General features: G+C 55.8%; 2 protein-coding genes across 10 annotated transcripts in view; one reads left to right on the forward strand and one right to left on the reverse strand.

Annotated features, from left to right (window-relative positions):
- The window catches only part of LOC122547322 (nuclear receptor-binding protein 2-like), a 318,269-nt gene that overhangs the window by 231,295 nt on the left and 70,195 nt on the right, over positions 1-16,779 (forward strand). The window lies entirely within an intron of this gene.
- LOC122547985 (protein scribble homolog) overlaps positions 1-16,779 on the reverse strand; it is a 101,063-nt gene that overhangs the window by 68,532 nt on the left and 15,752 nt on the right. For 6 of the 9 annotated variants that reach the window (XM_087987740.1, XM_087987738.1, XM_087987745.1 and 3 more), the window contains 4 exons: positions 16,020-16,061; positions 11,448-11,604; positions 7,566-7,737; positions 7,072-7,140 (listed from right to left, as the gene is read on the reverse strand). In XM_087987740.1, the coding sequence (XP_087843866.1) occupies positions 7,072-7,140; positions 7,566-7,737; positions 11,448-11,604; positions 16,020-16,061 (440 nt within the window). The remainder of the gene's footprint in view (positions 1-7,071; positions 7,141-7,565; positions 7,738-11,447; positions 11,605-16,019; positions 16,062-16,779) is intronic. The other 3 variants (XM_087987743.1, XM_087987739.1, XM_087987746.1) reach the window with 1 other exon arrangement.

Genomic DNA, 16,779 nt, shown 5'->3' on the forward strand with positions numbered 1-16,779 from the left:
GTCACGGCGATGTGTATACACACACACCCCGTCACGGCGATGTGTATACACACACACCCCGTCACGGCGATGTGTATACACACACACCCCGTCACGGCGATGTGTATACACACACACCCCGTCACGGCGATGTGTATACACACACACCCCGTCACGGCGATGTGTATACACACACACCCCGTCACGGCGATGTGTATACACACACACCCCGTCACGGCGATGTGTATACACACACACCCCGTCACGGCGATGTGTATACACACACACCCCGTCACGGCGATGTGTATACACACACACCCCGTCACGGCGATGTGTATACACACACACCCCGTCACGGCGATGTGTATACACACACACCCCGTCACGGCGATGTGTATACACACACACACACACCCCGTCACCTCGATGTGTATACACACACACACACACACACACCCCGTCACCTCGATGTGTATACACACACACACACACACACACACACACACACACCGTCACCTCGATGTGTATACACACACACACACCCCGTCACCTCGATGTGTATACACACACACACACCCCGTCACCTCGATGTGTATACACACACACACCCCGTCACCTCGATGTGTATACACACACACACACACACCCCGTCACGACGATGTGTATACACACACACACACACCCCGTCACAACGATGTGTGTACACACACGCACACACCCCGTCACGGCGATGTGTATACACACACGCACACACCCCGTCACCTCGATGTGTATACACACACACACACACCCCGTCACGACGATGTGTGTACACACACGCACACACCCCGTCACGGCGATGTGTATACACACACGCACACACCCCGTCACCTCGATGTGTATACACACACGCACACACCCCGTCACCTCGATGTATACACACACACACACCCCGTCACCTCGATGTGTATACACACACACACACACACCCCGTCACCTCGATGTATACACACACACACACACATACCCCGTCACCTCGATGTGTATACACACACACACCCCGTCACCTCGATGTGTATACACACACACCCCGTCACCTCGATGTGTATACACACACGCACACACCCCGTCACCTCGATGTGTATACACACACACACCCCGTCACCTCGATGTATACACACACACACACACACACCCCGTCACCTCGATGTGTATACACACACACCCCGTCACCTCGATGTGTATACACACACACACACACACCCCGTCACCTCGATGTGTATACACACACACACACCCCGTCACCTCGATGTGTATACACACACACACACACACCCCGTCACGGCGATGTGTATACACACACACACACACCCCGTCACGGCGATGTGTATACACACACACACACACCCCGTCACGGCGATGTGTATACACACACACACACACCCCGTCACGGCGATGTGTATACACACACACACACACACCCCGTCACGGCGATGTGTGTATACACACACACACACACCCCGTCACGGCGATGTGTATACACACACACACACACCCCGTCACGGCGATGTGTATACACACACACACACACCCCGTCACGGCGATGTGTATACACACACACCCCGTCACGGCGATGTGTATACACACACACCCCGTCACGGCGATGTGTATACACACACACCCCGTCACGGCGATGTGTATACACACACACCCCGTCACGGCGATGTGTATACACACACACCCCGTCACGGCGATGTGTATACACACACACCCCGTCACGGCGATGTGTATACACACACACCCCGTCACGGCGATGTGTATACACACACACACACACACACACACACACACACACCCCGTCACCTCGATGTGTATACACACACACACACCCCGTCACCTCGATGTGTATACACACACACACCCCGTCACTTCGATGTGTATACACACACACACACACACCCCGTCACGACGATGTGTATACACACACACACACACCCCGTCACGACGATGTGTGTACACACACGCACACACCCCGTCACGGCGATGTGTATACACACACGCACACACCCCGTCACCTCGATGTGTATACACACACACACACACCCCGTCACCTCGATGTGTATACACACACACACACACCCCGTCACGACGATGTGTGTACACACACGCACACACCCCGTCACGGCGATGTGTATACACACACGCACACACCCCGTCACCTCGATATGTATACACACACGCACACACCCCGTCACCTCGATGTATACACACACACACACACACACACCCCGTCACCTCGATGTGTATACACACACACACACACACCCCGTCACCTCGATGTGTATGCACACACACACACCCCGTCACCTCGATGTGTATACACACACACACACCCCGTCACCTCGATGTATACACACACACACACACCCCGTCACCTCGATGTGTATACACACACACACACACCCCGTCACCTCGATGTGTATACACACACACACACCCCGTCACCTCGATGTGTATACACACACACACACACCCCGTCACGGCGATGTGTATACACACACACCCCGTCACGGCGATGTGTATACACACACACCCCGTCACGGCGATGTGTATACACACACACACACACCCCGTCACGGCGATGTGTATACACACACACACACACACCCCGTCACGGCGATGTGTATACACACACACACACACACCCCGTCACGGCGATGTGTATACACACACACACACACACCCCGTCACGGCGATGTGTATACACACACACACACACCCCATCACCTCGATGTGTATACACACACACACACACCCCGTCACGGCGATGTGTATACACACACACACACACCCCGTCACGGCGATGTGTATACACACACACACACACACCCCGTCACGGCGATGTGTATACACACACACCCCGTCACGGCGATGGGTATACACACACACCCCGTCACGGCGATGTGCATACACACACACACACACCCCGTCACGGCGATGTGTATACACACACACACACACCCCGTCACGGCGATGTGTATACACACACACCCCGTCACGGCGATGTGTATACACACACACACACACCCCGTCACGGCGATGTGTATACACACACACACACACCCCGTCACGGCGATGTGTATACACACACACACACACCCCGTCACGGCGATGTGTATACACACACACACACACCCCGTCACGGCGATGTGTATACACACACACACACACCCCGTCACGGCGATGTGTATACACACACACACACACACACACACACCCCCCGTCACGGCGATGTGTATACACACACACACACACACCCCGTCACGGCGATGTGTATACACACACACACACACCCCGTCACGGCGATGTGTATACACACACACACACACCCCGTCACGGCGATGTGTATACACACACACACCCCGTCACGGCGATGTGTATACACACACACACACACACCCCGTCACGGCGATGTGTATACACACACACCCCGTCACGGCGATGTGTATACACACACACACACACCCCGTCACGGCGATGTGTATACACACACACACACACACCCCGTCACGGCGATGTGTATACACACACACACACCGTCACGGCGATGTGTATACACACACACACCCCGTCACGGCGATGTGTATACACACACACACCCCGTCACGGCGATGTGTATACACACACACACACACACCCCGTCACGGCGATGTGTATACACACACACACACACCCCGTCACCTCGATGTGTATACACACACACACACACCCCGTCACCTCGATGTGTATACACACACACACACCCCGTCACCTCGATGTGTATACACACACACACACACCCCGTCACCTCGATGTGTATACACACACACACACACCCCGTCACCTCGATGTGTATACACACACACACACACCCCGTCACCTCGATGTGTATACACACACACACACACCCCGTCACCTCGATGTGTATACACACACACACACACCCCGTCACCTCGATGTGTATACACACACACACACACCCCGTCACCTCGATGTGTATACACACACACACCCACCCCGTCACCTCGATGTGTATACACACACCCACCCCGTCACCTCGATGTGTATACACACACACACACACACACACACACCCCGTCACCTCGATGTGTATACACACACACACACACCCCGTCACCTCGATGTGTATACACACACACACACACACACACCCCGTCACCTCGATGTGTATACACACACACACCCCGTCACCTCGATGTGTATACACACACACACACACCCCGTCATGACGATGTGTGTACACACACACACCCACCCCGTCACCTCGATGTGTATACACACACACACCCCGTCACCTCGATGTGTATACACACACACCCCGTCACCTCGAAGTGTATACACACACACCCCGTCACCTCGATGTGTATACACACACACCCCGTCACCTCGATGTGTATACACACACACCCCGTCACCTCGATGTGTATACACACACACCCCGTCACCTCGATGTGTATACACACACACCCCGTCACCTCGATGTGTATACACACACACACACACACCCCGTCACCGCGATGTGTATACACACACACACACACCCCGTCACCTCGATGTGTATACACACACACACCCCGTCACCTCGATGTGTATACACACACACACACACCCCGTCACGACGATGTGTGTACACACACACCCCGTCACCTCGATGTGTATACACACACACACACACACACCCCGTCACCTCGATGTGTATACACACACACACCCCGTCACCTCGATGTGTATACACACACACACACACACACCCCGTCACCTCGATGTGTATACACACACACACACACACACACCCCGTCACCTCGATGTGTATACACACACACACACACACACACCCACCCCGTCACCTCGATGTGTATACACACACACACCCCGTCACCTCGATGTGTATACACACACACACACACCCCGTCACGGCGATGTGTATACACACACACACACACCCCGTCACGGCGATGTGTATACACACACACACACACCCCGTCACGGCGATGTGTATACACACACACACACATACCCCGTCACGGCGATGTGTATACACACACACACACACCCCGTCACGGCGATGTGTATACACACACACACACACACACCCCGTCACGGCGATGTGTATACACACACACACACACACCCCGTCACGGCGATGTGTATACACACACACACACACCCCCCGTCACGGCGATGTGTATACACACACACACACACACACACCCCGTCACCGCGATGTGTATACACACACACACACACACACCCCGTCACCGCGATGTGTATACACACACACACACACACCCCGTCACCTCGATGTGTATACACACACACACACACACCCCGTCACCTCGATGTGTATACACACACACACACACACACCCCGTCACCTCGATGTGTACACACACACACACACCCCGTCACCTCGATGTGTATACACACACACACCCCGTCACCTCGATGTGTATACACACACACACCCCGTCACCTCGATGTGTATACACACACACACCCCGTCACCTCGATGTGTATACACACACACACCCCGTCACCTCGATGTGTATACACACACACACCCCGTCACCTCGATGTGTATACACACACACACCCCGTCACCTCGATGTGTATACACACACACACCCCGTCACCTCGATGTGTATACACACACACACCCCGTCACCTCGATGTGTATACACACACACACCCCGTCACCTCGATGTGTATACACACACACACCCCGTCACCTCGATGTGTATACACACACACACCCCGTCACCTCGATGTGTATACACACACACACCCCGTCACCTCGATGTGTATACACACACACACCCCGTCACCTCGATGTGTATACACACACACACACCCTGTCACCTCGATGTGTATACACACACACACACTCCGTCACCTCGATGTGTATACACACACACACCCCGTCACCTCGATGTGTATACACACACACACACCCCGTCACCTCGATGTGTATACACACACACACACACCCCGTCACCTCGATGTGTATACACACACACCCCGTCACCTCGACGTGTATACACACACACACCCCGTCACGGCGATGTGTGTACACACACACACTCACCCCGTCACGGCGATGTATGTACACACACACACACACACACACACACCCCGTCACGGCGATGTGTGTACACACACACACCCCCCCCCGTCACGGCGATGTGTGTACACACACACCCCCCCCCCGTCACGGCGATGTGTGTACACACACACACACACACCCCGTCACGGCGATGTGTGTACACACACACACACACACACCCCGTCACGGCGATGTGTGTACACACACACACACACACCCCCGTCACGGCGATGTGTGTACACACACACACACACACCCCGTCACGGCGATGTGTACACACACACACACTCACCCCGTCACGGCGATGTATGTACACACACACACACACACACCCCCCGTCACGGCGATGTGTGTACACACACACACCCCCCCCGTCACGGCGATGTGTGTACACACACACACCCCCCCCGTCACGGCGATGTGTGTACACACACACACACACACCCCGTCACGGCGATGTGTGTACACACACACACACACCCCGTCACGGCGATGTGTGTACACACACACACCCCCGTCACGGCGATGTGTACACACACACACACCCCCCGTCACGGCGATGTGTGTACACACACACACCCCCCGTCACGGCGATGTGTGTACACACACACCCCCCCGTCACGGCGATGTGTGTACACACACACACCCCCGTCACGGCGATGTGTGTACACACACACCCCCCCGTCACGGCGATGTGTGTACACACACACACACACCCCCCGTCACGGCGATGTGTGTATACACACACCCCCCGTCACGCGACGCGTACACACACACAGCGTCGCGGAGATGCCCAGGGAAGTACAGTAGTCTGGCGGTATGGTATCCCCATGGAGAGGCAATGGCAGCATCATCCCCATTTCACCATGTGGTTTACCCAATGATAGCACACAGCATCATCACAGCGGGGTATGTAACTGGAATGGAACATTTAACAGGCAGTCTCTTACCCAGTCATGGAGTTGGGTCGCGTTTCTTCACTTGATCTCTGCTCTCCCCGACCATCAACCTGTAACGCTCTGAGAGACAGAAAGATGCTTTAGAAAACCAAACGTGCAGCAGATGCTGGAAATCAGAAACTAAAACTGAAATTACTGGACAAGCTCCGCGGGTCTGGCAGCATCTGGGGAGAGAAATCCGAGTTAACGTTTCTAGTCAAACTGGCTCGGAGGAAGGGTCAGCCGACCCGAAACATAAACTCAGCTGCCAGACCTACTGAGCTTCTCCAGAAAGATGCTTTAATTGGGGCCAGGGATTTTACTGGATCACTACCCATCCATCGAGAGTCATCAGGCTGTCTACAACATTAGAGTAACCCAGTTCCTGGATCCACTCTGCCAGCACCTCAGGCTGTTACTGCTTTGATCTGATCACAGGTACACGCGGGAGGTTAGTTCCTCTCTGATTCCAGGGTTTGGGGTTCCTGATAAAACATGCTGCATACCCAGTGCTTGGTGATTCCTGATTCCTTCTGTGCAACTGCTCGATCTTGTACTCGACGCCTTCGATCATCACGCTGGCCTGCCCACTGATATCAGAGAGTCCCTTCTCTTCACCCTCCTCCTCCTCCTCTTCATCCAGCACCACATCCTGAGCTCGGTGCCGCATCTTCCGCTCTGGGACAGAAAAACACACTTCAAAAGGGGCTGCGCACACAAGGGAGATCGGTTCCTCCTGCGGAGTTGAAGCCCAGTCTGACTTGCAGACTCCATCTCAGTGGGACCAGACTGGGCAGGAGCACGATCTGGAACAGCTGCCGGGGCACTGGCAAGGTCAGCACAGACTGCTTGACCAAATGCTTTGGTGTTTACTGGTTGGCACAGACACAATGGGCCGAAGGACCTGTTTCTATGCTGTGAGATTGGAGGGCAAAGGAGGGGGGGGAAAGAGTGGTGGGGAATGGTGAGTCATTGGGAGGGGAAGGGGGGAGCAAGAGGGAGTGGTTTGGGGGAGGTGGGGGGGGGGCGAGGGGGGAGCAGTTGGGGGGGTGCAGTTTTGGGGGGTGAGCGAGAGGAACGGTTTGGGGGGGTGAGGGGGAGCGCGGTTTGGGGGAGTGAGGGGGAGCGCGGTTTGGGGGGTGAGGGAGGTGCAGTTTGGGGGGCGAGCGGGGGGAATGGTTTGGGGGGTGAGGGGGAGCGGTTTGGGGTGAGGGGGAGCAGGGGGAACGGTTTTAGGGGGAGGGGGTGCGAGGGGAACGGTTGAGGGGGTGAGGGGGGAGCGGGGGGAACGATTTCAGTGGGGGAGGGGAGAGTGAAGGGAACAGTTGAGGGGTGAGGAGGGAGCGGGGGGAATGGTTTCGGGGGGATGAGGGGGGAGCGAGGGGAACGGTTTCAGGAGGGGGGAGCGAGGGGAACGGTTGGGGGGTGAGGGGGGAACGGTTTCGGGGGAGTGAGGGGGGAGCAGGGGGAACGGTTTTGGGGGGAGGGGGTGCAAGGGGAATGGTTGAGTAGGGGTGAGGGGGGAGCGAGGGGAACGGTTTCGGGGGGGGAGTGAAGGGAACAGTTGAGGGGTGAGGAGGGAGCGGGGGGAACGGTTTCGGGGGGGTGAGGGGAACGGTTTCGGGGGGGAGGGGGGAGTGAAGGGAACAGTTGAGGGGTGAGGAGGGAGCGGGGGGAACGGTTTCGGGGGGGTGAGGGGGGAGAGAGGGGAATGGTTTCAGGAGGGGGGAGCAAGGGGAATGGTTGGGGGGGGTGAGGGGGGAACGGTTTTGGGGGGGGGTGAGGGGGAGCTGGGAGAATGCTTGGGGGGGGTGAGGGGGGAGCTGGGGGAACGGTTTGGGGGGGTGAGGGGGGAACGGTTTCAGGGGGGTGAGGGGGGGAACGTTTTGGGGGGAGTGGGACCAAGGGAAACGGTTTGGGGGGGTGAGAGGGAAGCTGGGGGAACGGTTTGGGGGGGGACGGTTTCGGGGCAGCAAGGGGAATGGTTTGGGAGGGGTGAGGGGGGAAACGGTTTGGGGGGGTGAGGAGGGAGTGGGGGGAACAGTTGAGGGGGAGAGGCGGGAGCGGGGGAACGGTTGAGAGGGGGAGGGGGGAGCGGGGAAACGGTTTGGGGGGGGATGAGGAGGGAGTGGGGGAACAGTTTCGGGAGGGGGAACAAGGGGAACGGTTGAGGGGGTGAGGGGGGAGCGGAGGGAACGGTTTGGTAGGGTGAGGGGGATGCAGAGGGGAACAGTTTAGGGGGTGGGGGGAGTGGTTAGGGGGTTGAGCGGTTTGGAGGGTGAAGGAGCGGGTAAACGGTTTGGGGGGATGGACGCGGTTTGGGGGGGATGGACGCGGTTTGGGGGGGATGGACGCGGTTTGGGGGGGATGGGGGCGGTTTGGGGGGGATGGGGGCGGTTTGGGGGGGATGGGGGCGGTTTGGGGGGGATGGGGGCGGTTTGGGGGGGATGGGGGCGGTTTGGGGGGGATGGGGGCGGTTTGGGGGGGATGGGGGCGGTTTGGGGGGGATGGGGGCGGTTTGGGGGGGATGGGGGCGGTTTGGGGGGGATGGGGGCGGTTTGGGGGGGATGGGGGCGGTTTGGGGGGGATGGGGGCGGTTTGGGGGGATGGGGGCGGTTTGGGGGGGATGGGGGCGGTTTGGGGGGGATGGGGCGGTTTGGGGGGATGGGGGCGGTTTGGGGGGGATGGGGGCGGTTTAGGGGGGGATCGGGGCAGTTTGGGGGGGGGATCGGGGCGGTTTGGGGGGGGGATCGGGGCGGTTTGGGGGGGGGATCGGGGCGGTTGGGGGGGGATCGGGGCGGTTTGGGAGGGGATCGGGGCGGTTTGGGGGGGGGGATCGGGGCGGTTTGGGGTGGGGGGGATCGGGGCGGTTTGGGGTGGGGGGGATCGGGGCGGTTTGGGGTGGGGGGGATCGGGGCGGTTTGGGGTGGGGGGGATCGGGGCGGTTTGGGGTGGGGGGGATCGGGGCGGTTTGGGGTGGGGGGGATCGGGGCGGTTTGGGGTGGGGGGGATCGGGGCGGTTTGGGGTGGGGGGGATCGGGGCGGTTTGGGGTGGGGGGGATCGGGGCGGTTTGGGGGGGGGGATCGGGGCGGTTTGGGGGGGGATCGGGGCGGTTTGGGGGGGATCGGGGCGGTTTGGGGGGGGATCGGGGCGGTTTGGGGGGGGGGATGGGGGCGGTTTGGGGGGGGGGATGGGGGCGGTTTGGGGGATGGGGATGGGGGCGGTTTGGGGATGGGGATGGGGGCGGTTTGGGGGATGGGGATGGGGGCGGTTTGGGGGATGGGGATGGGGGCGGTTTGGGGGATGGGGATGGGGGCGGTTTGGGGGATGGGGATGGGGGCGGTTTGGGGGATGGGGATGGGGGCGGTTTGGGGGATGGGGATGGGGGCGGTTTGGGGGATGGGATGGGGGCGGTTTGGGGGATGGGGATGGGGGCGGTTTGGGGGATGGGGATGGGGGCGGTTTGGGGGATGGGGATGGGGGCGGTTTGGGGATGGGGATGGGGGCGGTTTGGGGGATGGGGATGGGGGCGGTTTGGGGGATGGGGATGGGGGCGGTTTGGGGGATGGGGATGGGGGCGGTTTGGGGGATGGGGATGGGGGCGGTTTGGGGGATGGGGATGGGGGCGGTTTGGGGGATGGGGATGGGGGCGGTTTGGGGGATGGGGATGGGGGCGGTTTGGGGGATGGGGATGGGGGCGGTTTGGGGGATGGGGATGGGGGCGGTTTGGGGGATGGGGATGGGGGCGGTTTGGGGGATGGGGATGGGGGCGGTTTGGGGGATGGGGATGGGGGCGGTTTGGGGGATGGGGATGGGGGCGGTTTGGGGGATGGGGATGGGGGCGGTTTGGGGGATGGGGATGGGGGCGGTTTGGGGGATGGGGATGGGGGCGGTTTGGGGGATGGGGATGGGGGCGGTTTGGGGGGGGGGATGGGGGCGGTTTGGGGGGGGGGATGGGGGCGGTTTGGGGGGGGGGATGGGGGCGGTTTGGGGGGGGGATCGGGGCGGTTTGGGGGGAGGATGAGGGCGGTTTGGGGGGGTGGGGGCGGTTTGGGGGGGGGATCGGGGTGGTTTGGGGGGGGGGGATCGGGGCGGTTTGGGGGTGGTGCGGGAGGGGGAGGGGAGTGGCGCGGTTTGGTTGGTCTGCATTCGAGGTGTAGGTGACAGGGATGACATCGGGGAAAAAGGTGAAAATTTGGTCAATGGTTACAACAGTTTCTCATGAGCGGAATGTTCCAGAAGCAGCAACAGCCTTGGGAGCCGTGCGAAGGAAGCAGGATTGTTGGAAACGTGTTGGAAAAGCACTAAGGGTTTCCCTGGTGCAGTCTCCAGGTTAATGACAGGAACGCCCCACTCCCCCCCCCCAGGCCACACTGACATGTCTTACCTTCCTCTTCCTTCATCTTCCTCAGATCATCCTCTGCCACCAGTGACACTCGCTTGGGTTTCTCTGCTACCTGCTGTTTCACATCAATTTCAAAGTATTTCTGTCTGGCACGGAATGACCGCTGCTCTGGGCTCTCCAGCGGGCTGGCTGATGGTACCTTGCAATGGAGGACAGAACCGGTCACATCTCAGGCAGTGAGGAACACTTCTATACTGTAGGTAGACCATTGACAAACCCATTGTCAGCCTGGCTGGATGGCACCACGCCAAGCCAGCCCTCAGTACTTCCACCCCACCCCCAGCTGGGATCATAAGCCACAAGCGATCCCTGACACCTGCCACAAAACTCCTACCCTCACTCAAGGACAGGTCCCAAACCAGCCTCTCACTCTGGTTTCCAAGGCAACTGCCACCATAGGCCGGACAGGTCAATACTCATACTGTGCGCTTTCAGACAAAGGAGAACGTGCAGGCTAGGTACAGGAGGTTATTTTACGTCATTTGGTGCAGGGATCTGTGTCACTGGCATTTATTGCCCATCCTGAAATAGTCCTCATTGAGGAGCTGGTCAGCTGCCTTGTTGGGGGGCTCCTGGGCTGTAGGGAGACAGACAACGTCATTACAGCGGTACTCTGACTCAGTGACATGGAAGGAGCGGCAATATATATTCCCAGTCAGGATGGAGAGTGGCTCGGAGGGGAACGTGCAGGGGGTGGTGTTCCCATCTATCTGCTGCCCCTGTCCAAGATGGAAGTAGTCGTGGGTTTGGAAGGTGCTGTCTGAGGATCTTTGGTGAGTTTCTGCAGTGCATCTTGTAGATTGTACACACTGCTGCTACTGAGCGTCGGGGTTGGAGGGAGTGGGTGTTTGTGGATGTGGTGCCAATCAAGCGGCTGCTTTGTCCTGGATGGTGTTGAGCTTCTTGAGTGTTGTTGGAGCTGCCTCCATCGAGGGCGAGTGGGGAGTATTCCATCACACTCCTGCCTTGTAGATGGTGGACAGGATTTGGGGAGTCAGGAGGTGGGTTACTCGCTGCAGTATTCCCAGCCTCTGACCTGCTCTTGAAGCCGCTGTGTTTATGTGGTGAGTCCAGTTGAGTTTCTGATCAATAGGAAGCCCAGGATGTTGATAGCGGGGGATCCAGCAATGGTGGTTAGATTGGATCTAATTAGTGATGGTCATTGCCTGATACTTGTGTGGTGTGAACATTATTTACCACGTCTGCCCAAGCCTGGATATTGTCCAGATCTTGCTGCATTTGAGCATGAACTGCTTCAGTATCTGAGAAATTGTGAAAGATGCTGAACATTGTGCAATCATCAGCGGATATCCCCACTCCTGACTTTATGCTGGAGAGAAGGGTGTTGAAGCAGCTAGGCTAGGGCCAGAGCCTCAGACACTACCCTGAGGAGGGCCCGTCTACTGAGGTAGTGTGGGCTGAGGTTAGAAACAGGAGAGGAGAGGTCACACTGCTTGGAGTTTTTTATAGGCCTCCGCAGAGTTCCAGGGAGGTGGAGGCGAGGATCAGCAAAACGATTCTGGGTAGGAGTGAAAGGAACAGGGTGGTCATTATGGGGGACTTTAACTTCCCCAACATTGACTGGAAATGCTATCACTCTAGTACATCGGATGGATCAGTTTTTGTCTAATGTGTACAGGAGGGTTTCCTGACACAGTATGTCGAAGGGCCGACAAGAGGGGAGGCCACACTGGGTCTGGTACTTGGTAATGAACCAGGCCGGGTGTTTGATTTAGTTGTAGGTGAGCACTTTGGAGAGAGTGACCATAATTCAGTTACATTTAGTTTAGAGATGGAAAGGGATAGGTACATGCCACAGGTCAAGAGTTATCGATGGGGCAAGGGCAATTATGATGGGATTAGGCAAGAATTAGGATGCATAGAATGGGGCAGCAAAATGCAGGGGATGCAGACAATGGAAATGTGGAGCTGGTTTAAGGAACAGATATTGCGTGTCCTTGATAGGTATGTCCCTGTCAGGGAGGGAGGTAGTGATAAGGTAAGGGAACCGTGGTTTACTACAGAAATTGCATCTCTTGTTAAGCAGAAGAAGGAGGCTTATGTGTTGATGAGGCAAGATGGTTCAGATGAGGCGATGGAGAGTTACAGATCAGCGAGGGAGGATTTAAAGAGAGAGTTAAGAAGAGCAAAGAGAGGACACGAGCAGTCTTTAGCAAACAGAACTTTCGATAGGTAAAAGGATGATTAGAGTAGGAATAGAGCCAGTCAATTCAGAAGTGGGAAGTTGTGTGTGGACCCGGTGGAGATCAGAGAGGTGCTAAACGAACATTTCTCATCGGTTTTCACTCAGGAAAAGGAGAATATTGTAGAGGAGAAGACTGAGGTATGAGATATTAGACTGGAAAGGATCAAGGTTTGTTACGCACAGGTGTTACCAATTCTAGGAGTGAAAGTAGACAAGTCCCCTGGACCAGATGGGATTTATCCGAGGATTCTCTGGGAAGCTCGGGAGGAGATGGCAGAGCCTTTGGGCTTTGATCTTTGAGTTGTCATTGTCTACAGGTTTAGTACCAGAGGACTGGAGGATTGCAAATGTTGTGCCCTTGTTCAAGAAGGGCAGCAGAGATGACCCAAATAATTATAGACCAGTGAGCCTTACTTCTGTTGTAGGAAAAGTTTTGTAAAGGATTATACGAGATCAGATTTTTAATCATCTAGAAAGCAACAATTTGATTTCAGATAGTCAACATGGTTTCGTCAAGGGCAGGTCGTGTCTCACAAATCTCATTGAGATTTTTGAGAAGGTGACCAAGCATGTGGATGAGGGTAGGGCAGTTGACGTGGTATACATGGACTTCAGTAAAGCCTTTGATAAGGTTCCGCATGATAGGCTGTTGGAGAAAACGCAGAGGTATGGAATTGAGGGTGATTTAGCAGTTTGCATTAGAAACTGGCTTTATGAAAGAAGGCAGCAAGTGGTGGTTGATGGAAAGTATTCAGCCTGAAATCTGGTTACTAGTGGTGTGCCACAAGGATCTGTTTTGGGACCACTGCTGTTTGTCATTTTTATAAATGACTTAGACGCAGGCATAGGTGGATGGGTTAGTAAATTTGCAGGTGACACTAAAGTCGGTGGAGTGGTGGACAGTGTGGAAGAATGTTACAGGTTGCAGGGGGACTTGGATAAACTGCAGAATTGGGCTGAGAGGTGGCAAATGGAGTTCAATGCAGCTAAATGCGAGGTGATGCACTTTGGGAAGAATAACAGGAAGGCAGAATACTGGATCAATGGAAAGATTCTTGGTAGTGTGGATGTGCAGAGGGATCTTGGAGTCCATGTACATAGATCCCTGAAAGTTGCTACCCAGGTGGATAGTGCTGTTAAGAAGGCATACGGTGTGATAGGTTTTATTGGTAAAGGGATTGAGTTTCGGAACCGCAATATCATGCTGCAACTATACAAAACACTAGAGCGGCCACACTTGGAATATTGTGTACAGTTCTGGTCCCCATATTTCGGGAAGGATGTGGAAACATTGGAAAAGATGCAGAGGAGATTTACCAGGATGTTGCCTGGTCTGGAGGGAAGGTCTTATGAGGAAAGGCTGAAAGACTTGGGTCTGTTCTCATTGGAAAGGCGGCGGCTAAGAGGGGATTTGATAGAGACACACAAGATGATCAGAGGATTAGATAGGGTGGACAGTGAAAGCCTTTTAGGCAAAAGTGAGGACTGCAGATGCTGGAAATCAGAGTTTAGATTAGAGTGGTGCTGGAAAAGCACAGCAGGTCAGGCAGCATCCGAGGAGCAGGAAAATCAACGTTTTGGGTAAAGGGTCTTTTTCCCAAGATGATGACGTCAGCTTGTACAAGGGGGCATAGCTACAAATTAAGGGGTGATGGATTTAAGACAGATGTCAGAGGCAGGTTCTTTACTCAGAGAGTGGTAAGGACGTGGAATGCCCTGCCTGCTAATGTAGTTAACTCAGCCACATTAGGGAGATTTAAACAATCCTTAGATAAGCACATGGATGATGATGGGATAGTGTAGGGGGATGAGCTGAGAATAGTTCACAGGTCGGAGCAACATCGAGGGCCGAAGGCCCTGTTCTGCACTGTATTGTTCTATGTACCCTGAGGAACTGTAATTATAGACCAGTGAGCCTTACATTTCTAGCAGCAAAAGTTTTGGAAAGGATTATAAGAGATTGGATTTATCATCATCTTGCAAGCAAGTGTTTGATTTCAGATAGTCAACATGGTTTTGTCAAGAGGAGGTCATGCCTCAAAAACCTTCTGCATTCTGCAGAGATGTCCTGGAGCTGAGATGACTGATCTCCAATACCCACAAGGGCCAGGTATGACTCTAACCAGTGGGGAGTTTGCCTCCAGATACCTATTGATTTCAGTTTTGTTTGGGCTTCCTGGCTAAGAGCAGCCTTGAACTTGAGAGTGTGTGAAAATACTGGCACCTTTCAGAGTGTTTGCTACGTTGAGTGCCATTGGCCGGTGAAACCTCCCAGGAGGCTTTGTAGCCCCATTTACGGAGCCAGCCCCGCCACAGTGAGAGTGAAGGGACCAGCGAACAAGACTCACCTCGCCTGACCATTTGGGTTTAATTCTCTGCGTGAAGAAATCCTAAGGGAAGGAAAGGAGCAGAATGTTAAAAGGCAGCTGTAGAGGTAGTAAGGAGTGAAGTGGGTATAGTGAGGAGGGTGTTGGGGGTGAGGGGAAATCGATGTCATGGCTTTAGGTGAATTGTATTTCTGGGGAGACAATGGCCCTGACTTTGGGGTCAGAAATGCCTGAGGCCTGATGGTGTCAGCAACAACACTTTGTTGAGCGTTGCCCTCCTTCTGATCATTACTGCACTTACTAATTAATCCTTAACACAACCAGCACTAACCTCACCATGGCAAGCAAACCCCACACAGAGATGGAATCAGAGAGTCAGACAATCCCGACAGTACAGACAAAGGCCATTTGGTTGGTCGAGTCTGCACCCCACCCTAACTATAAGCTAACCCACCTAGTCAACACCACAGATGATCTCCCATGGCCGATTCAGCCGGACCTGCACATTTTTGGATTGCGGGAGGAAACTGGAGCACCCTGAGGAAACCCATGGAAACACGGGGAGAACGTGCAAACTCCACACAGTCAGTGGCCCGAAGCTGGAATCGAACCTGGGACCCTGGCGCTGGGAACAGAGACAGCTTCCACAATGAGAGGCCAGGGAGGGAAACCCCCCCACCACACACAGAGCCTAGGCCCCCCACTGCTCACACAGAGCCCGGGGACCCCCCACTCAGACAGAGCCCGGGGACGCCCCCCCACACACAGAGGCCGGGGAGGG

Source organism: Chiloscyllium plagiosum, unplaced genomic scaffold (genome assembly GCF_037043375.1).
Source record: "Chiloscyllium plagiosum isolate Xiang-an unplaced genomic scaffold, Cpla_swu_hap1 HiC_scaffold_5, whole genome shotgun sequence".
In the NCBI taxonomy this organism is placed as follows: Eukaryota; Metazoa; Chordata; class Chondrichthyes; order Orectolobiformes; family Hemiscylliidae; genus Chiloscyllium; species Chiloscyllium plagiosum.